This window comes from Oculina patagonica, chromosome 3 (genome assembly GCF_052425735.1).
Source record: "Oculina patagonica isolate OP01 chromosome 3, crgOcupat, whole genome shotgun sequence".
NCBI lineage: Eukaryota > Metazoa > Cnidaria > Anthozoa > Scleractinia > Oculinidae > Oculina > Oculina patagonica.
Genome location: NC_135760.1, coordinates 14,403,420 through 14,425,122, shown reverse-complemented (window position 1 = coordinate 14,425,122; position 21,703 = coordinate 14,403,420). Strand labels below are relative to the sequence as shown.

The window sequence follows — 21,703 nt, the reverse complement described above, 5'->3', positions numbered from 1 at the left end:
CCAGTCGAAGAGTTTCAAGATGGCGGCGCGCATACTTTCCCGATTGAACTTGGTTTCAAGGCGATTTTTCTCAAATGGGGCTTCTGCAGAGTCTCCTTTAGTACAGAAGGAGCTGGCTGAACAAAAACATGCTGCATGTAAGTTTGAAGATTGGTTCTTGTCTTGTGATTTCCATTATAAAGTTGTAAAAATGTAGTGACGTTAATATCGGATACGCCATGATTGAAAACTATGGGTTTGTACACTAATTCAAGTATACTTCCATATCTGAAACTTGAACTCATGATCATGGTTAACATATAAATGTATGTAAACCTAAGATAACTTTTTGTTAGCTGATCATGTCAAATCAGCCAATTATTATTTATAATACCGTAAAATTCCGGTTTTGAGCCCTGGGCTTATCCAACTTTGTGTGAGCTTATATCTGGGAGGGCTTATATAAAGCAGAATGAAAAAAACTTTTCAAAATGAGCCACGGGAGTGTTGATCAAAACACGTTTTTAAGTTAAAAACACATAATAAAGCAACATTTGGCCATGTTCAGTACTATCATCTGGCAGAATTGTGGTGAAATCGCACCATGGTCAAATCGCTCCCTGTCAGATCGCTCCCAACAAAAGCCAGATCACCCCATCGAAAAAGTTAGAAGTGTCAAGATAGTCACAAGTATAAACAACTAACTTGAACAATTTGTTTTTTGTCAGCTTGTCACAAGCAAGGAACAATCGGAAAAATTTATTTTGACACTACAGTCAACTCTCTCTTAACAGACACCTCTATAAGACGGACACCTCTATAAAACGAACACCTTGTGTTGGTCCCTGCCGTTTTTCAGTCATTTTACTGTAACTAAACTCCCTATAAGACGGACACCACTCTAAGACGGACAACGGACACTTTGAAACTGTCAACGGACACTTGAGAAAGGGTTTTTTTTAGTGAATAGTAGTTCAAAACTTCTTAAGCAAAGTTAGTCAGCGCTCTGAGGATACCAAACTTTCTCTCCAAAAACGAACCGCCATAACAGATTGCCTCTCTTAAGTGCATGAGCACCAAAGATATCAAAGTTTTCTACTTACAGTATTACACTTTGTAAAACTAAACATTGTAATGAACAAACAAGTTAATTTTCTGATATCATTTTTGTTCCAGTTTGTAGGTTTTGCTAAAGTAAACGACTTTAAACAGACTCAGAACAGACATGTATTCATTGTGCATAGGTTCAGCTTTATTATCTCAGAATTACTGGTGTCACGTTACCTCGACTCCCTATAAGCCGGACACCTCTCTAAGATGGACATTTGGAGCCGGTCCCGACGGTGTCCGTCTTAGAGAGAGTTGACTGTACCACGTTTGACAGTCTATTTAGTGTGCCGTAGTACGCAACAATCAACTGATTTTGGGCGCGCTTGAATTGCCAAACATCCTAAATGTCGTTGGATTATCTACGGTTCTGAGAAAATGTTTGACAGTTTTTTTGCGGTGAAACGAACAACAAAATAACATGGTCTGTATTTGATTCAACTTTTACTTCAGACTTTTACTTATAACGTACAGACAAAACCTAAGTTTATTACTTGATCATCGCGATACATCTTAAACAATCTGTAGTAAGAAGTAAAGACTATAAAGTTAAAACATGGAGGGATCGAAAGCTATGAGCAAAACTAAGTACTCGATCATCTTGATAGACACTTTTTTTTAACTTAAAGCGAAGTCACTTCAGTTTGGACCGATCTAACTATGGAGCGATCTGACTGGCGACCATCTGGCATAGGGGGCTTATATCTGGGTGGGCTTACAATTGGATGTTTTTTTTGTTTCCAGAGAGATGCGTCTATAACCAGGGGGGCTTATAATTGGGGGGGGGGGTATATACAGTTGTAACTGGAATTTTACAGTATCCGATCCCACCTCCCATTTTATGGCAATGCCATATTGTTTAATTTGATAAGTAATAGAAATATTACAGCACTTGCATTATGAATATCTACTGTTCTATTTCCTAAAATGCAAGGAAGCTAACAAATGTTTATTAAGCGGTTCCCACTAGGTGAGGGGTCCGGGACCCCCGTTCCAGTGGGGGTCCTGCTCGGGGCCCCTCCCTTGTCCCGGCCCCGCCGCTGTCCCCGCCCCGTCCGTCCCGCACAGGGTCGTCACCCGCCACGCCGCCCACTCTCGTCACTCCCCTCCTCCCCTGACCCGCCCCTCCCTCTTCACTCGTCCGTCCTCTCACATCGGTCTGTACCGACCGCGCTCACTGCACGCTGACCAGTGGGGCCTCGCCCAGTCTCCTCGTCCCGCCGCCGCCACCCGCGTCCTCTCCCACCTCCTAGGTAGTAGCAAGACTGGCTTTGCATCAGAAATATAATTCACACAAGTTCAATACATTATGAAAGAAATAAAGTCCAAACTTAGTTGTGTTCAGAGTACACTTTTTTATAAGAACGTTGAGGCTGAGATTGTCCAAGAACATACCCCAGGCTGAAAGTCAGATGAGCTAAGAACGTCTTTATTTTGGCCATTGTGAACCTCTGTCTTCAATGCTTTTTTAAAGCTAAATTTATCAACAGTTGGTTGGTGGGACATCTTGAATTGTCCACGGCACCAGACCACAGAGAGCAGGCATGTCAAAAGCAACTTGATACATCACAACAGTGAACAATGTTCTTTGATACGTTTCCTGGGCACGTTCACAAGGTTTTATTGAAATACCATTATGTAACAAGAACATCTTAAGAACATTTTCAGCCTCAAATCATAAAACAACACCCTCTCGTCCATGCACAAGTTTGTTCATTAATGTTTGGAGTTCATGCTGGAATTTCAATGCACTTTACTTAGTTAGTTAATTAAATGAAAGAAGATGGACAAGAAAAAGAATATTTCAAGTAAAGTTAACATTGATAATAAAATGCAATTGAAAGCCTTAGAAAGTTCTTTTCTTACTTTCTCTCTTTAGCAACCATGAAGACCTGGAAGATGATTTCATTTTTTGTTGCCATCCCTGGGTGTCTCATCTGTGCATATAATGCCATCTTAAAGGAGAAAGAGCACCACTCTCATCCCAGGGCTGAATTTGTGCCATATACCCATCTGAGGCTAAGGAAGAAGGTTGGTGATAGCAACATTGCTAAATGACATACAGCTAAATTACTGCTAAATTTATGTTTTTATTTTGCAGGCATTCCCATGGGGTGATGGTAATCACTCGTTGTTCCACAACCCGCATGCCAATGCCTTACCTGAGGGTTATGAAGATGACGGTCATGAGCACTGAGCACTTGTGCAGGCTTTTTGTTCATCATTGCTGTTTTCAAGGCGTTTCATTAATTGGAAAATTGTTTGAAGATGTGTTGGACCTATGATAGTGTCATTGCTTTGTCATGCTGGATTAAATTTCTTAACTGGTTGTGAATAAAATGTAAAATCTGCACTTTTCTTTTTGTGTCATACATCTATCCCACTCTACTTATTTTTTCAAAATTTAAAGGGTCTTACATGCTTTCAGTAAGCACCAATGGCCACCCTCCCCCCCTTTTGGGAAAAAGAGCCGCGGCCACGGGGGGGAAAGAAGACCGGACCCGGGAAACGGCGGAAATCGAGCCTACAATGGCCAATGAACAGTGCTAAACTGCTACTTTGTTCTGCTTTGTTCAGAGAAGTTGGCAAACAGTAACATACTTTTAGCCTCTTGGCTTTCTGCTATTTAGGGGTGTTGAATGGTAGATGGGAGACTTTGAGAGATGACAAGACTGATATCTTTTCTGCGTGACCATTTTAGCCTTGCAAAAAAAATTGAGACTCCGAGAAGGCATCAAAGAAAACTTTGAGAGGACGAGACCCTACAATTTGGCTAAAATTCTGCGAGACTCGCCTTTTTTGAAGGACCATTCACCACCCCTCCATTTCCAAATCATTTCTCAAACTTTATGTTGTGGGAGAAGACAGACACTGGGGGTGAGGTTGCATGTTGGACGATTGGTCACAAGTTTCAAGCAGAGCTGTGCTCTAGCAGAGCCCAGGTGCCACAGGCAGCTTACTTTTGTCTTTGGGTAGCCTGCGTTGCAAGCGTTCCTCTTCGCCAGAATATTCGTTCGCCCTACACCCCTCGCTCGCGGCGCTTGCCGCAGGCTAGTCTTTGGGCGACTTGTATAACTTTGCTATCATGAAAGCTTTTAAGACCTGGGTACCCAAGATTTCTTTCATAAGAGCCTTCCGGCACCCTGCAATTATTCTTAGTGCACAGCTTTGGTTTGCCGCAGCAATCAGCTTGGGGCTGCCATCAACTAGCCTGTGTACAGCTGTCCCCCTTCCCTGGGGAGAAAAAAAAAAAAAAAAAACTGTACACAGGATGACAGTACACTTTGCCGTATCTGAGAAGGTTTAAGTATCGTTTGAGATACTGAGATAAGCCATATGTTGACATATAAGCACCCCACAACCCACCAAAAAAACTGCTCTTGCAGGTCATACGTGCCTATTGCTGGCTTGCCTGCGTCCCGGCCTGCTGGGGGACGCGCGTTTCCCTCCCTGGTTCTTTTCTCTGCTCATTTTTGCCCCCACTGCCCTTCGTCCGTGGTTGCAGCCAGAATGTTTGATAATGTGAGACATTACAAGGGGGTTTACGTGAAGCACTGACTGTAATTAAGGGTCCCACCCCTTCCATTGTCAAGGTTGTTTGCAAGGTGCAGAAGAGCTCCAGTGTGTGCAGCTGATGACCTTTTAAGAGACAGTAAGTACTGAGGTATAATTATCCGACTCTAAAACCAACCTACGTCATTACCTATTCACCTGCAAAGTCCATCTGCATGTTGCGCGAAGCGAGAAAGCTCGGCATTCTATCGCGAGTGTGTGCAGTTTTCATCGGTAGATTCATACGTAAACATCATTATCACAGAAAATTACCATATCGGTTTTTTCCCGTTATGGGAGTCACGGTTTCGTCTAAGAGGGAGAAGAACGTAGTTAAAAGGGTCCCTCCTCCATCTTTTGCGAGCTTTTCTACTACAGGGACCTTAACTACTTCTGCCTATGTCGAAGAAGGTGAGTTGTCTCACTTCGTCTGGCAAAACTCTTGCCAGATTAGCTCAATACAGAATGGCTTGATCCGCTTTTGTGCGTAAGGTGGGAATGATTTGCTTTCTCGATAATTTATGGATTCACACCTGCTAAAACGACGGAAGCCATTTGGTTTGTTGTCTCTGTCGCCTTTTAACAGGCATTTGTTCAATATTAGATATCTGTCGATCTTGATCGCTTAGTGCGCTCAATATAATATAAACAGCGGTGGGCTGGCTAGAAAATCATTACTTTGTTGTCAAGGATATTGTTGCTATATCATAGTTTTTCGGAAATCTGATTAAAAAAATGGACAGAAAAATATTTTAACTGGGTTTTTAATAAGAAATTTACTGTCTATTAAATTTACAAAGCTAGTTCTTAATTGTCTCAGATCAAAGTTAATAAATTATAAGTTTACGTCTAATCTTAGTAAGTTCGTCATGACAGATATTTCAAGACATGTTTTCACTAGACATTAAAATTCATCAAGGACAGAAAACAAGCCAGCCTGGCATTAATTTCATCTGTGTCCTGCGTTAATCTTACCCTGGGTGCCAGAGGGTTTTTTTCTTCTTTGTGGTGAAGCTGCTATCTTAACCTGCGATCAGGCGTTATTTTTCTCGCGGCGGAGGGGTCAACGGAAAAATGAACGCCTGATACAATTACTTGTCGAGTCGTCTGTAAAAAGTCCAGAATCTGGACTTTTTTCTGATTGGTCAGAAAACAAAAGGCAACATTAAAACTCTATCCTGATTGGCTAATTGAGTTCAAGTCTAATTTCCGGTCCAAAAATATCACGCGTAGATGATTGTTATCATGGCGGAATGAAGCAGAGAGCGAGTTCTTCTAGCTTTTAGAAAATCTCTGAAGAGTTTTGTTCACAAAACATTTAAAGACGAACAAAGGGAGTGTATTCGACGAATAGTTTGTGAAAGAAAAGATGTTTTGGCGGTGCTTCCGACGGAATTCGGCAAGAGCGTGATCTATCACCAATGGTGTCGACAGTATTACATCACACCACCAAAGACGCCAGACGATCGTGCCAGTGACGAAAACTACAACCTTGAAATGTCTAACCTGAGTCTTACACAAAATCAGCCTTCGCAAAAACAAATTTTAAAAACCATCCGATCAGCTCGTTCAAAAGGGTTATTCAAACACACGTTTGTGAGAGTAAAAATATAATTTGAAGGCGCTAATCACGCTTATCTGATGGCATCGCCGACATTCTAGACGACGTTGACAGATACTTTAATTAGGGGGCGGCAGACGACTTCATAAGTAATTGTATCAGGCTTTCCTTTTTTCGCCTTCCCTCCGCCGCGAAAAAAAAAGAAAGCCTGATCGCAGGTTACTGCTATCTGTGAGCAGTGCTGCTACCTGCGAGTAGTGAGCCTCCAATCATGGTGAGTGAAAGTTTGCTTGCCGTCATCACAGCTCCACTGCTCACAGATAGCTTCACCACAAAACAGAAAAAACCCTCTGGCAACCCCTAGAATTATAACGTACATCTCAGACAAATAATTCATTTTCCTCTACTGTTAATTCAACAATGGCAGATAGAGGTTGTGAGCTAGGCTATCAAAGAAATTGTCACTGATTCACAGTGTGGTTTTTGTGAAGAAAGGAAAGAAGGAGGTTTGAAAGACTTGCACAGATAATTTTGCAATGTTCTGTACCCCGCCCCCCACCCCAGCCAATGTCATTTATTGTCATTCGCAGTGAAGGGTAAATTCACACTTTGCTGTTCAACCCTCCAAGTGTATTTGTTTTCCTTAGTGGCCATTTGGCCACCAACTGCTCAAGTTTGGTTGCCAGTGAAACATTTTAGTTGCTAAATTAAGCTCACTCTTTCAATCCTTCTTCTTGATTTTAGTCGCCAGGCTGGCAAGTTCGATTTCAATGTATTCGCCTGCTCCAAAATTTTAGTCGCCATGGCGACTAAAATGGTCTTAACTTGGAGGGTTGCTGTTGCGAGACAACAAGCCTGTTACATCTTCTGTCAGCCTGAGACTTGCTAAGCCTTGTAAAAGAAATGGAGTTGGTGTGGCCTAAAGTTCTGCTAAAAATGCATTTTTTGTTTGTGGCCTAAAGGTCTGCTAGAAATGCATTTTTTTTTTAAAAAGTGTATTGTCATTTTCTCATCATATCATATTAGTGAGTGATTATTGACTAGGATGTGTTCATTTCATAACCAGGAATTTCTGTGGAAAGTACCAACATGATTGAGGTTAATGTGGGTCAGTATGATGACTGTTTGCAAGATGGAACGTAAGGATTAATTTTCTTTGTGTATGGCAATAATGTAAAATATGCGTGTAAAGGGGGACAGCATTTAGCCAAGTGCCGCATACAGCTGGAGCTTATCCTGGTTTCAATAGCATTAAGCAGCTAGAAATATTTCTACTCCCCCCTGAATGGGATGCTAGTCCATCACAGGGTTACCCCCCAGCATTATTTCGCCTGTACCCATTTTAATACACCTGTGTGGAGAGAGGCACTGTGAGAGTAAAGTATCTTGCCCAAGAACACAACTCAGTGACCCAGCCAGAAAAGTCCGGAAAGTCCGCTCCGGAGTCTGGCACGCTAACCATTAGGCCACTACCCCTCCCAAGATGTTGTAGTGTCCCTTGGATCAATAACACATTTAAGCTTCCAGATTTAACTCAACATGTTTTATTCGGCCGACAACATGGCCGCCGCTTCCAAAAGCACATGGAAGGTTTTCCCAACATGCTTTGCGGCCCAATACATTACATCTCCCCTTTTCTCTGATAAATGCTTCTTTACATAAACAAGTATTTCTAACTGCAGAAACGACAAAGTCAGGGGGGGGGTTCCCCAATGAAACATGTAACAAATTAAACTTAACTGTTCAAACTGTTTTAGTTTAAGTGAAATCAGTGTTCTCTTGAGAAAGCTACTGTAATAAACAACACTGTCTCTTAAGCTTTCTGTTTAAACAGAATCAATGTTCAGTGTTCATGTTCCCCAGAGAAAGTTAACAACATAGTCTCTCAATCTCTCTGGTAATCTGCGTGTCCTCTGTGGTCGCGGGGTACTTAGTGTCTCTGATCTTGCCCCAACGCTCTCCGGTGTGTCAAGGTAAACTTCACTGTTCAGCGGCCCCGTAGCTGGTTCCTCTGCGGGTAGTGGGGCAGGTGTTACCAAGACATCTGGTTCTTGCTGGGAAGAGGGGTCCCCTTCCGTGATGTAACGCTTCACATGGCTTGTGTTTCTGGAGTACTGATTCCCTGCTGGACTTTCAATCACAAGACTGTTTCCGCTCTTACTGATTACTTTGAACGGGTTCGGGTTGAAAGCTGTGCTGAGCTTGTTAGTTTTGTCCTGTTTGACTAGGACTTCATCACCTGCTTCGACATTGGAGTGACTGGCTCTGCGTTGTGTATCTGCATAGTCTTTGGTCTTAGCTTTCTGTTCGGCATCGCGATCGTGTAATTCATGGTCATAAGCGTGATCAATGCTTAAATCAGGGATCTTTCCTTTAACTTTCCGGTTAAACAATAGCTCAGCAGGGCTCCTACCAGTCGTACCGTGGGGAATGCTTCTGTAGGCAGTGAGATACTTCCTTAATTCTGCCCTCCAGGATTTGTTTTCTGCCTGAGCAATCTGCAGACGCTTCAGTAGTGACCGATTCTGCCTCTCCACCTCCCCGTTGGCTTGGGCCCACTTGGCGGTAACTTTGTGATGAATTATTCCTTGCTGTTCACAATATTCTCTAAATTCACTTGATTTGAACTGTGGACCATTGTCAGACTTGATGGTGGCTGGTAACCCATGTCTAGAGAAAGTGTCTGCCAGGCGGTCAATGACCTTTTCAGCGGTAGTGGATTGCATGACCTCGACCTCGTAGAACCGGCTATAGTAATCGACAATCACCAACAATGAATGTCCGGACGGTAGTGGTCCCATCAGGTCAACCGCTAAGTCCTGCCAGGGCCCATCTGGTAGTGTCGTGGACCGGATTGGTTCAGGAGGATCTGGCCGTGCCACTAACTGACATCCATGGCATGTTCGGCAGTGTCTGTCAGCTGCCCTGTCCATTCCTGGCCACCACACCTTGGTCCTGAGATTTTGTTTTGTGCCAACCACCCCCAAGTGGCCTTCATGAGCAAGGGCTAGGGTCCTCGGTCGAAACTTTTGGGGAATAACAATGCGCGTACCTCGAAGCACAAGCTGGCCAATGACACACAACTCCCCAGCCACCGCCATGTATTGTTTGCACTTCTCAAACTGCCCGGTTGCAATGGCCCTTCTTACTTCTATCAGTTCTTCATCAACAGCTGATGCTTCCTCTATCTCGCGGGTTGTGAGTGCTGTCGGAGTCGCATTTACGGCAACAAATCTAACATATTTTTCTGCACACTGCTGGTGGTTGTCAGGTTTGACCTCCCTGTGGAGCAGCCGTGACAGTGGATCGGCAATGTTCCCTGACCCAGGCCTGTGTACCACACTGAAATCATATGGCTGTAATCTGAGAACCCATCGTTCTATCCGTGCACATGGCCTCGACCGTGGACCGTATATCACCTCTAATGGCTTGTGGTCGGTCTCCACAACAAACTTCATTCCATACAGATAGACATGGAACCTCTCACACGCCCACACCACACCTAATGCTTCCTTTTCTGTTTGGGAATATTTCTGCTCACATACAGTCAGACTACGACTTGCATAACATACTGGTGTCCACGCGCCACCCTGTTCCTGTACGAGAACCGCTCCTAGACCAACTGGGCTGGCATCTGTAATGACCTTGGTGGGTGCGGTTTTATCGAAATACGCCAGCGTGCATGCTTCTGCCATCTTCTGTTTGAGTGATTCGAAGGATTTTCTCTGTTCTGGCCCAAATTCGAACGGCGTCTCTTTCCTGGTCAATCTTCGCAGTGGTTCAGACAACGTGGCAAAGTGAGGTATGAACCTACTACTGTAGTTGGCCAAACCCAGGAAACTGCGTACATCCGTGGCATTCTCTGGTTCCTTCGCTTCTAATACTGCTTTGACTCGATCTTCTGTGGGACCAATCCCTTTCTCTGAAAGCAACATTCCCATAAACACCAACCTGTCCATGTTGAACAAACATTTCTCAGCATTCAAAGTGAGACCGCACTCTTGCAGGCGCTGGATCGTTTGCCGGAGCCTCTTGTCATGTGTTTCTGTGTCAGGACCATGCACCACAATATCATCCGAGATGTTTTCTGCACCTTCGATACCTGCGAGGACTGAAGCGATTTCATGTTGATATTGTTCACTGGCAGAACATACACCAAAGAGTAAGCGTTTGTAGCGAAACAACCCATCGGGTGTGGCAAATGTTGTAATTTCTCTGGACTCTGGGCTCAACTCTAACTGATGGTATCCCCACTTGAGGTCCAATTTACTGAAGACCTTAGAACCATTCATGGTGTGTAACACATCGTCAACTGTGGGTATTGGATATCGCCTTCGCATTATTGCCTGATTTGCCTGCCTCATGTCAATGCAGAGACGGATCTCCCCATTGTTCTTTGGAACAATTACACAGGGTTGACCCAAGGGGCAGGTCCCTCAACTGGTTCAATTATTCCCAATTCCAAGAGTTCTGTGGTTTTGTCTTGGACCTTTTCCCTGAGATTGAAAGGTATTCTTCTGTATGGCTGTGCCACAGGTTTCACAGTGGGGTCTATATCCAGGGATATCTGCTTGTTTTTTAGCTTTCCGACACCCTCAAACACTTCTGGGTATTGCAGTTTCAAATCATGGGCCTTGGTGGTTACTGCAGCAATGTTAATACCAACTTTTAGCACCCCCAATTCTGTTGCTGTTACTTTTCCAAGTAGTGACATCCCTCTACCCTTAATTACCAAGAACTCTGCTCTGGTGGATCTATCACAAACGGCCACCGTACACTTAAAACTTCCTTTCACTGGCAATGGCTGATTTGATGCATATGGGTATAACTTTTTGTCTGGGGAAGCAGCCTGTGATTCACATTTCACCCCCTTCGCCTTCAGCTGTTCCCACGTCCCTTCGTCAACAATATTGCTGTTAGCCCCAGAATCGATTAGCATCTTAAGGTCCACCCCTCCTACTTGCACGGTGATCATTTCTGATTGTTCACCTTCATTGATACTGAATGCATAGTCATGTTGGGGGTCACTGGGTCCCTTTCCAACCTGGTGAGCATATGATTTCGTCTTGCAGACTTTCTCAAAATGATCCCTCCCACGACACTTCCTGCACGTCTTGCCTTTTGCTGGGCACTGGGGATCACGACCAAAATGCCCCTTTAAACCGCATCTATAACAAGTTTGATCTCTCGTTTGGGATCTCCCCTGTGTGCTAGTGCTCGGATTGTTATCCCTTTCATTGACTCTGTTAATACTTTCTGGTTCCTCCCCTTTTGCAGAAAGTGCAGCCAGTTGTGTTTCAATTTTTTCGCATTGTTCAGCGATCTCTAAAGTGCGTTTTAAGTTAAGGCCTTGCCCTTCTTCAAGCAATTTGCGTTTTATGTAGGTTGAAGCACATTTATTCAAAACTGCATCTCGAATCTGGTTATCGGCATCGGTGCCAAAATCACAATCTTTAGCTGCTTTCTTTAAGCGTGTAGCAAATTGTTGAACGGTCTCACCTGGTTTCTGTGTGATCTGATGAAAGGTCTGGCGGGCGAACGCCGAGTTCACTTGTGGTACGAAATAGGCGTTTAGAATGTTGACTGCACGGGCGTAATCTGTAGCGTCCCCGGTTTCGGTTAAGGTGGTAAATATTTCCTGTACGTCAGGCCCAGCCAAGTGGAGTAACATGGCTCTTCGCCTCTGCTTCGTTGCTGCCGTAGTTGTTTCGTTTATAATAAGCCCTTTCCCGTCGGCGTACAGCTCGAATGAATTCAACCATCTTGTCCATCGTGGACCAATCGTCGCTGGGTCAGAAAAACAATCAAATTTTGGTAACACGTTCTTTTCCATCGCCAAATTGCTCTAATGTGCGATGATGCAACTATCCTCGTCGCCAGTGTAGTGTCCCTTGGATCAATAACACATTTAAGCTTCCAGATTTAACTCAACATGTTTTATTCGGCCGACAACATGGCCGCCGCTTCCAAAAGCACATGGAAGGTTTTCCCAACATGCTTTGCGGCCCAATACATTACAGATGTGTGTGTGCTGATGTCAAATTCAGAAACTTGCAGAATGTCAGATCCATGTTGCACTTGTCATGAATGTTACTCTTTTTCAATATCGATAAAAATATTTTGAACTTTGCATTTGCAATTTTTGTATGAAGGATGAAAACAATTGACATTGGAGAAGCTGGTAAAGCACTGCTGGTGCGTGAAAATGGAGAATACTCTGCTGTGGGTCACAAGTGTACTCATTATGGAGCACCACTATCCACGGGACATCTCTGTAATGGACGTGTACGCTGCCCCTGGCACGGAGCTTGCTTCAATATCAAGACTGGTGATATTGAAGACTTTCCTGGGCTAGACAGTTTGCCCAAATTCGAGGTTTGTAAAGTGATTAATTTTGCTGTTGAGGTTTCCCATACATATGGCATTTAATTTGCTATATACAAATGTAGTTGTCATAAACTTACTAAGTACTACTACCTGGCATCACTTCTTTTCAAAGGATGGATCTAATGGTAGCCGCTGGATACAATCGCTATCCAGTGGATAAATGTCAAAACATAAGTACGCTATCAACTGGATAGTGATTTATCCACTCCTTGCAACTGGGCCCTGCTGATTATTTCCCCTACAGAACCGAGTCTGCTTGACCAAGAGTCTCAAGGCTGTGTTCTAAGAAAAATTACAAGGAGCCCAAAGGTTCCAAACTATAAGATCTAGGGTGCCCAGCATAACTAGCTTATATGAAAGAAATAAGATTATCTGGTCGCCCAAAGACAAAAGTTAGTCCCCTGAGGCTCCTGGGCGCCCTTAGAGCACAGCCCTGGAGTCTAATGCATTTATAAACAATTATGCCAGTTTGCAGTGGCAAGAGTTATATTTATTAATAAACAAAATCATATTCTAATTTTTTATACTCTGCCTTGTGAGGCCACTTTTACTGAATTAATTTTAAATTAATCATTTTGGTATGAATTTATTTTAGGTGGTCATTAAGAACGATAATGTGATTGTGAGAGCACACCCAGAGGTAAGATGTTTACAGTAAATAATTTAGAATAAAATTATTAAAATTATGTATAATAAAAGAAGTGAGTTCTGCTGTTACTGACAACATGTACCATAAAAGAGTTAGTATACAGAAAGATTGCATGATCTGTTATAACTAACTTTCTTTAGTGATTATAAAATTGATACATAAAATTACTATGTAATTGTTTTAATTTTAATTTCCTTTGCTTAGCAATTCACATCCCATAAAAGAGTGAAGAAGATGGTTAAAGCAGACACAAATTATGACAAAAGAGTCTTTGTTATTATTGGTGGAGGTAAGACTTGGTGTGTTTGCAGGATGTAAATGGTTCATTAATAAAAATATTTTAATCAATAAAATTAACATGTTTTAATTTTTAACAATGCAGGTGGGTCAGCCATGAAAGCTGCAGAAACACTGAGAGAGGAGGGATTCAGAGGTAAGAAATTACAAAAAAAAATTCATTGTTACAGTGACTTAAGATCTTATGGATATAACTAAGAAGAGCAAAGGGATGATTCCAGACCAAAGGACCCAAGGACAGGTTTTCAGATAGCAGAGAGAGGTGGGGGTGGGGGATTATGGGGGCGTGGCAGGAGGGACAGATGGGTGGAAGCTCAGGAGTTAAGGGTAGGAAAAGAGAGGGCAGGAAACAAGATTTCCAAGATGGTAAGAACTAGGAGAAATGGGAACACTGGTGCAACATTGTGTAATATGGTAGTAGATAAAATATGAGCGGGAGATCTGTATGGGCATTTACAATGGCGAGCCGTTAGGCGAGCCATTGTCCAACTCTCTCGGAAACGCGAATATTTTATTCTACTTGTGAAATGAAAACAATAAATTGAATGCAAAGTATTGTTATGTGAATCAGTAGAGATCTGTATCAAAAGTTAATGAATACTAATTAGCTGAGCAGGAGTTTGTATCAAAAGTTAATTCTCTTGTTTGATTTGTATTGGGGTTTATAGTTGTGTACATGTGATCTGAATACTGTGCTGGGATTGGTTTGCACCCTCATGAATAGTTAATGAATTTTACAATTCACATTTATTACAATTTTTCAAAGAATGTGCACCCCTGTATGATAGTCTGACTTGATGCTTTGTACAGGTCGTGTTATCATGGTCTCAAAAGAAGCTCATGTTCCTTACGATAGACCAATACTGAGTAAGGTTAGTGTCAAGTTTGCAAAGAGTGTTTATGTTGATAGCGGTATTTTAGACTGGTTGCATGCTGATCAAAGGTTGTTATTATTGTACCTTACTCATATTGTGTCAGTGTAGAAGTGTGTGTTGTGTATGTGGGATTGTGATAGTTTTCCTTTATTGTAGAAATTGGCTGCCACTGCTGATGGAATAAAGCTTCGTTCACTGGAATATCTCAAGGAGCATGACATTGAATTTATAAATGAAGCTGAGGTAAGTCAAAAACCTTTCATTGTAGATTAGCTGTACCTATGACTTGTAAATGGATATTGGCATAGTCTGACTCCTGCTTTATCATTATTATCTGTCTCTTTGCACACATTGCATGTCCTGTCCTGTTGGTAAGAATTTGAAAGAGTGACATATTGGTAAGTCTGCACCTCTGGTCTAAAGTGGCCCATACTGCCAGAGCAACTAGCAGTATTGCTTCTCCCCCTGCATCGGAAGGTCAACCATTAGTCGTTACTAAGGCAACAACCCCCCACCCCACCCCCTCCAACCTCCACCTGTTCTGAGGTTGTCCAAACCTTGTTTAGCTATTGGGAGTCAGCAGTACCCCTTAACTTCCATGTATTGCCATTATCCACCCTTTTGAGACTGGACTTATTTCTGTTGGCTTTTAATTGAAGCGATATTAGACACAATTTTTACTGATTTTTTTTTTTTATCATTGTAGGCTACAGCATTGGATAACAACAAGAAGACTGTTACTTTAAGTAATGGCACTGTTTTGAACTATGATAATGTTTTGATTGCCACTGGGGGAAAGTGAGTTGTTATGTGTTTGTTCACAAACCTCAATATCTTTTTCTGCACATATATATTCATTTGTATAGTTCTATCTTTCCATGTATTGATCTATCCATCCATCTGTCCATCTGTCTTTCCATCCAACTACTTGCCTTTCAGCCTGTCTGTATTTCATGACAGCTTCTGATGTCTGTATCATTCTGTCTGTCTGTCAGTCTTTCTGTCAATCTATCTAGTCTGTCTGCCTGCCTGCCTGTCTGCGCGTCGTCTCTGTCTGTCCATACATCCATTTTTATGTCTGTCCATCGATCTGTCCATTCATTTTAGTTGTATGAATGAAAAATTAATTGATAGTAATATTTTGCTGCTTTTAATTACCTTCAGACCAAGAAAGTTAAACCTGCCTGGAAGTGATCTAGAGAACATTTTCCTATTGAGAAGCCCAGATGATGCCAACCAGATTAGTATGTGTATTATCTGCTACATTGAAACATTAACAATATGTAGAGTCACCTTCATGGAAATCAAAAGTAAAAGGGGACTCTGTGCTCAGGCCAAAGTAGCCTGCAATCATGAATTATTATAATTTTCAAGTGTTTCCAAACTCACATTCTCTACTAAAACATGTTATGTGATTATAATTATAAAATAATAAAAATGTTTTAAGTAAGCCTCATGTTCACCAGCTGCCAACCAGATACATATAGTATACAGGATGTCATTTAATTTCATTTTTTTTTGTTATATAATTAAAAAAAATTAAGCAATTACTCGTGCACTTTTGCACCCTCTGCAGTTTCCCTTGTTCCTGAAAAGAATGTGGTGATCATAGGAACATCATTTATTGGTAAGTAGTAAATTCTCTTCTAATATGTTCTCTGTGCACACCTGTATGGCATAACACTTCACTTCAAGTCTCATACTGATCTTTACTCGCTGCTTTACTCATCTCAGTTTTGAGAAATTGGTGCAATTTCCTGTTCTCTTAGGTATGGAACTGGCATCCAACTTTTCTGACAAAGCGTCTTCTGTGACATGTGTTGGAAGAAGCAGCATTCCTTTTGCAAATGTGCTTGGAGAAAAAATTGGCTCCATGCTGAAAAAGGTAATGTAAGTTAGAGTCGTCAAACTCTGAGCTTCACTGACTAGCAGACATGCTTTTAAACAAAAGTTTCTGATGTTAACTTTCATAATTTACATTAACAGAGGAAAACCCAGCGACTAATGCCTTTCCCAGTCACGTGGTTGTTCCTCTTGATTCCCCTGCTTTGTTTTCTTCTCACACCATAGAAGAGAAGAAGGGAAAAGGACTACTCAAAAGTAGTCTAAGTTTTACAGAGATCTGTAAAGTTTTCGTGAGAAAAATTTGTAACCAACAAAGGCAAGTACCTGAGATCTTACATGGATCACTGATAGCAGAGCTTCTTCATTTGTGTGGAAATTTTTGGGTCAAATTTAGACATCTCTTGAGCAAGAGAAGAAATGCACGTAAAGAAAGAGACATGCTATTTATTTTGGTGAAAGCCCTGTTGATTTAAATGATCTATTAAGCTAGTCAAAGAGCAACCAGCTATTATTATTGGAATTAATAGGACAGCTTCTCCTTTTTTCAGGTTCATGAAAGTAAAGGAGTCAAGTTCATAACTGACGCTGGAGTGACTGGCTTCAAAGGAGAGAATGGAAAAGTACGATTTTGCTCTGTGTGAAGCATTCTTTCGCCTTCCTTGTCCTCAAGCTGTTCTCAGATTTCCTGCACTTTCAAGAAGAGATGACAGTTGAAAACGACTTGAGAAAGTGCCAAAATAGACTGTTCACAGCCTCTGTGTTTTTAACCTAAAAGAACGCAAGAGAAGCAGAGTGCGAGTGCGGAGCACGAGGGGGTGGGGGCGGGGGCGGGCGTCACGCCTTCCGTTCTTGTCTGTTGCGCAGTTGTCTCACGATTCATTTCCCACCTACACAATTGAAGGAAATACGAGGGCTAGGGTAATTTTGTTGTTTTGGCGTTTTTGTCTCAAAGCCGTGAAGCTTAAAAGGTGCTGGCTCATTAGTGTCCTTCCTTCTGTCTTTGTAGTTAACTGCAGTGTGTTTTGACAATGGAACGGAGATTCCCGCTGATATTTGTGTCCAAGGAGTAGGTAAGGGCTGTTTTAAAATGAGGTTGACATTATAAGGAGAGTGAACCGCAAGGGTGCTCTACATGACACTATAAGACACTGACGGAGCTACTGGTCGTACCTCTCAGTTGAATACAAAAAAAGGCTGTGACTAATGAAAAGTGTATCCTGTTATCTGCATCTTACTTAGGCGTAATACCATCCACTGATTTCTTAAAAAGCAGTGGCGTACCGCTATCCAGCCGTGGAGATGTGATTGTTGACAAGGTAGGAGTATGATTTGCTGCTCACTTGAGCGTACTTTTGTTATTAAGGAAATGTAGGTTTGCCATTGTGCATAGCGTGACCGTCACTGGCTTGCGTGATGGCAAGTCACGGACAAGCACGTCACGGAGCTGAGCATTTCTTTGTTTTATCCTGTAGCACATGAAGGCGTGTGATGGAGTGTTTGCTTCCGGAGATATCGCTCACTTTCCTCTCAAGATGTTGAACTGGGACCGGGTTTCAATTGGTCACTGGCAGATCTCACACAAACATGGTACGTTTCATAATGTACATGAAAAAACTAGCGAACAGACAGCAATGAAAGCAAGGTTGCTTTGGTGACCCATTTTCTCTGTTCCCTTTTGTTTGACTTATTTTCTTCAAACGGAGACCAAACCCTTGCTTTCAGCTTATGAAGAAAACGAATGAACTGCAGCGTAAGCGAACTAGGCAAACAAGATGGCTCCCAGCTCTCCCTGCACCCCTCCTTTTTCGCCAACCGTCTTCAAAGATCTGTAAAGAGAATTAATTTAGGTGTAGAAATTCGTTTGGATCCAATAACCTGTCCTGCACGCTCACATACTGATGTTACAACAGGTTCTTAATTCCATATACAATGAACATCTGTTACCATTCTAATTTGCAGGACTGACAGCCGCGCGTAACATGCTTGGAAGAAACGAAGAGATCAATACAATTCCGTTCTTTTGGACTTCACAGTATGGCAAGAGTATCAGATATTGTGGTAAGCCTTCGCCATTCTTTTGATTGTTTCCGTCCACTTGAACTTGATTCTTCGGTTTTGAAATTGATAGTTTCAAGCATGTGACCAGTGTAGCCTTTACGTGATTCCTTTTCTCGGGCTTAAGTGTCACGCTGTATTGCTGTGGCGAGAATGTACTTCATGTACTGTGTCGGAAAGTATATTGTTAAATAGCTCAATACGGTCTTCAGCATTTGCTCTAGCGTAAAGTCAAATTATTTTAGAATCCTTGTAACTTTTCTCAAGAAATGGTCAGCACTGTTTTCTTCGTCTTCTCCTCATCATCCTAGGTTCCTTGTCCTCCCCCCTCCCCTCCCCTCAGGAAAGAGAGTGTCATTTAGGGCTATCCTCAACCCAATAAATTGGAATAGAAAGCGCGCATGTGCGGGTTAGCTTGATGCAAACACGATAATGAACAATACCATAGTGTTACCTTACCCGACTTTCTAATTTGCTCCTAATTATTATTTAACTTATCCCACTTCCAAATATTCACTGCAAGTCTCTGCATCCACCGTTGGGTTCTATTCTCCTTATTAAATTTGAGACGAGTATATAAAACCTGACTTCATAACTAGTTTTCTTAGCTTCTGCAAAACTCCTAGCCATTCAACCAGTGCATGTGTGTTATGTAACCAAGAGTTGATTATTGTATGCATCACATGAGGTCTTTTAACAGTGATATATGCCCTTAGGTCACGCCCATTCATTTGATGACGTTATCATTGACGGTAACGTGGATGAACAGAAATTCACAGCTTACTTTGTCAAGTAAGTCCAACTTCGTCTTTTCATTTCTTTTAAAGAGACGCATTGGAATGTCTTTTGTAATCGTGAAAGACAAAAAAAATCATCACAGAACCCGTCACAATTTCGTAAAATATGACAACCAATCAGAAATCCACTCAATGGCACGTGACCCGTTAAAAAGTACCGGAAATGTCACATGATTGGTATCGATGTTTGCCTGTTTGGGCGAAAAAAATCTTCACGATGATAAAATTAAGCAACAACATTTTTAACATAATTAATTTGTTTAATAGCATTGCATTTTTTGTTTCCAGAGGTGACAAAGTTCTGGCTGTAGCGTCCATGGGACCTGGTAATGCAACGGCTAAAGCAGCTAATGAAATGTTTGAGGGAAAGATGCGCTCTGCATCTGAGATAAGGTAAGTTAACTTAACGTCAGTTCCACAATAGAGCAGTTTTCAATTGAGTGTCGTAAATCCAAAACCATAGTAATTACTCTGGCCAATCATAAAGGCCACAGACAATCCAGTGAACCAATCAAAACTCGAAGCAAATACATGTAGCCGACACGAAGCGCGGGAAAACGTGCGCGAGCGAGTCACGATTGGTTTTGGTTTTAGTTCTGATTGGCTGAGAAAGTGGCGCGAGAATTTTAAGCCAATCACTAAGCGTAGTAATGCAAAACCAAAGCAAACGCAATTTACTTTCGACACTCAAGTGAAAACCGCTCTATAAAGTGATCAAATATTGTACGGGCCACTAACCAAAAGTCATCTGGCTGCCTTAAAGGCGGGAGTACACCTGAAGGACGTTTATCCACTGTTTAACTTGGGTTTAATGCGAATATCTCGTTCGCATTTCAAGCAATCCAAAGACTCTCTGATCATTACACGAACCTGTTTTAAAGTGTTTTGAAATTTTTTGGGCATGTTTAGGAGGAAATAGTTTTTCACAAAGGATTAGTAAAATTGAGAGAAGGAAAAATTAAAGATTTAGTGTGATTTAAAACTAGAAATTTGAAGTAAAAAAAATTAGTAGATGAACGCTAAAACAGTCCCTTGACAGCCTGGGGTGCTCTTGCGTGATGGTCGACTGTCTGATGGTGTTCCATTTTTTTTAATCCCTTTTTAAATCTCTTAAAATGTCACTCAAATTAACGTTTATCCCTGTCTTAAGGGACCCAAAGTCGCCGTAACTTTGGGCGACTTAACCCTTAAATATGTTGGAATTATTCCTAAAAACGCGTTTTTTATAACCGTTAATCGATTTTCTTGGCCCTACGGTCCAAAAGTTCTCTAAATTCGCTAAAAATGCACTTTCTGACAATGCAGGAAGATTTTGATGAAATTTCCATGGAAAAATGTACAATATTTTACTTTGGCGCATGCGCATAAGCCAAAATTTGGTTTGTTTTTTTTTTGTTTTTTTTTTTTTGGCTGAACCTTTCCGATTTTTTTCCTTGCTCCTTTCCTTTTCGTTTTTCTCTGCTTTCTTATTCTCTCTATCTTTTACTCTGTGCACTTCTTCTACTGGCCTGAAAAGTTTTGATCTGAATCAATGGAAAACCCTGGAAAGGAGATCATGATCAAGTACGGGTATTTTGGCCTGTTTTAGCACCAATTTTACACCAAAAACTGATCGTGTTTTTTTCGATTAACTCTGTCGGAATGCAGTCAATATTGAAGATGGATAGTCCTGTGGAAAGATCTATCCTAGCTCTATAAGATGCAAATCACAAAAATCTGCTGACGTGTAAATTGGTGACGTCATAAGTGGCAGAATGGCCATTCCTCCAAATCCCGGAATCCGCGCTTAGCATGTTAAGGGTTAAGGCGATTTTAGCTTATTTTGTCCAAAATTACGGGCGATTTTGGGCGACTTTAGGCGATTTTGAGCGACTTTAATAGGCAATTTTAGGTGACCGACCTAAGTACAGTTGTAGTATACATGTACATGGGAATCATCATTGTACACCATAAAGCACTGTTACAGAAAATATCTATACTTAAAGCGACTTTGGGCGACTTTAGGCGATTTTGGGTCCCAGAGTAGGCCTGGGAATGGACCTCATTCTTTTCCATTTTGCAGCTCAAATTGTACTTTTTCAGACTCCTTTCACCGATACTTTATTCTTTCTTCTTTATAGGGCCAGTCTGAAGTAGCTGAGAGTATTAAACGAGATAAGAGTAAAGTGATTGATGTGATGGCATGATTAGTCATTACGTTTTAACTTTATGTGATTTGCTTTAAAAGCACATACCCGACGCATACACCATGAGTTATGTCCATTTGTACACTGTGACTCATATTTACTAGCCTGCAAGCAGGCTACATATTTACTAGAATGTTGTATACTTTTAACTGGTTTAAAACTCTGATGTAAACAATTCAATTGTAGGAATTCACTCAATAGAAATAGATTCAATAGAATATTAAAAATTTAACTTTTGGAAATGGCTGTCTACACTTTGATCAAAATCAGTCTTGTCCTCTTGGCCGGTGTCTCTACCGGTAAACTAAAGACACAGTGGAAAACTTCCCGTGAGGGTCGAAAATCGCAGGGAGCTCAAGTAATGAAACTCGTCTTAATTAACCTGTTTTTCTTGTTCACCCCATCGCCCGTGA

The 21,703-nt window shown here is 41.7% G+C and overlaps 2 protein-coding genes across 4 annotated transcripts; both read left to right on the top strand.

Annotated features, from left to right (window-relative positions):
* The first annotated feature begins 2 nt into the window (after positions 1-2).
* Positions 3-3,439, top strand: LOC144646815 (cytochrome c oxidase subunit 6A, mitochondrial-like). Its single transcript, XM_078506504.1, has 3 exons — positions 3-137; positions 2,966-3,117; positions 3,188-3,439. Exons 1-3 carry the CDS (start codon positions 20-22, stop codon positions 3,281-3,283), a joined length of 366 nt encoding a protein of 121 aa, XP_078362630.1. The 5' UTR covers positions 3-19; the 3' UTR covers positions 3,284-3,439.
* Positions 3,440-4,631: 1,192 nt separating this feature from the next.
* On the top strand, positions 4,632-21,526 carry LOC144646822 (apoptosis-inducing factor 3-like). 3 transcript variants are annotated; one of them, XM_078506513.1, is made up of 20 exons: positions 4,632-4,738; positions 7,266-7,338; positions 12,352-12,574; positions 13,182-13,226; positions 13,440-13,524; positions 13,618-13,668; positions 14,343-14,404; positions 14,564-14,650; positions 15,114-15,205; positions 15,572-15,651; positions 15,984-16,034; positions 16,177-16,292; positions 16,801-16,872; positions 17,259-17,322; positions 17,492-17,568; positions 17,725-17,839; positions 18,212-18,310; positions 19,024-19,099; positions 19,393-19,497; positions 21,225-21,526. In XM_078506513.1, the coding sequence occupies exons 2-20, from the start codon at positions 7,289-7,291 to the stop codon at positions 21,238-21,240; spliced, it is 1,566 nt and encodes a 521-aa protein (XP_078362639.1). In that variant the 5' UTR covers positions 4,632-4,738; positions 7,266-7,288; the 3' UTR covers positions 21,241-21,526. The 3 variants fall into 3 exon arrangements, with proteins under 3 accessions (XP_078362639.1, XP_078362640.1, XP_078362638.1); XM_078506514.1 differs by having other exon boundaries at positions 4,674-4,750; XM_078506512.1 differs by lacking the exon at positions 4,632-4,738 and adding an exon at positions 4,757-5,049.
* The last annotated feature ends 177 nt before the right edge of the window (positions 21,527-21,703 follow it).

What these genes read in the sequence shown, in the direction of transcription:
- LOC144646815 (XM_078506504.1), top strand. Translation starts at nt 20, where the DNA reads ATGGCGGCGCGCATACTTTCCCGATTGAACTTGGTTTCAAGGCGATTT. An exon ending in TGAACAAAAACATGCTGCAT is followed by an intron (nt 138 to 2,965) that starts GTAAGTTTGAAG and finishes TTCTCTCTTTAG; the next exon opens with CAACCATGAAGACCTGGAAG. An exon ending in ATCTGAGGCTAAGGAAGAAG is followed by an intron (nt 3,118 to 3,187) that starts GTTGGTGATAGC and finishes TTTATTTTGCAG; the next exon opens with GCATTCCCATGGGGTGATGG.
- LOC144646822 (XM_078506512.1), top strand. Translation starts at nt 4,815, where the DNA reads ATGTTGCGCGAAGCGAGAAAGCTCGGCATTCTATCGCGAGTGTGTGCA. An exon ending in AGATGATGCCAACCAGATTA is followed by an intron (nt 15,652 to 15,983) that starts GTATGTGTATTA and finishes CACCCTCTGCAG; the next exon opens with TTTCCCTTGTTCCTGAAAAG. An exon ending in TCAAAGGAGAGAATGGAAAA is followed by an intron (nt 16,873 to 17,258) that starts GTACGATTTTGC and finishes CTGTCTTTGTAG; the next exon opens with TTAACTGCAGTGTGTTTTGA.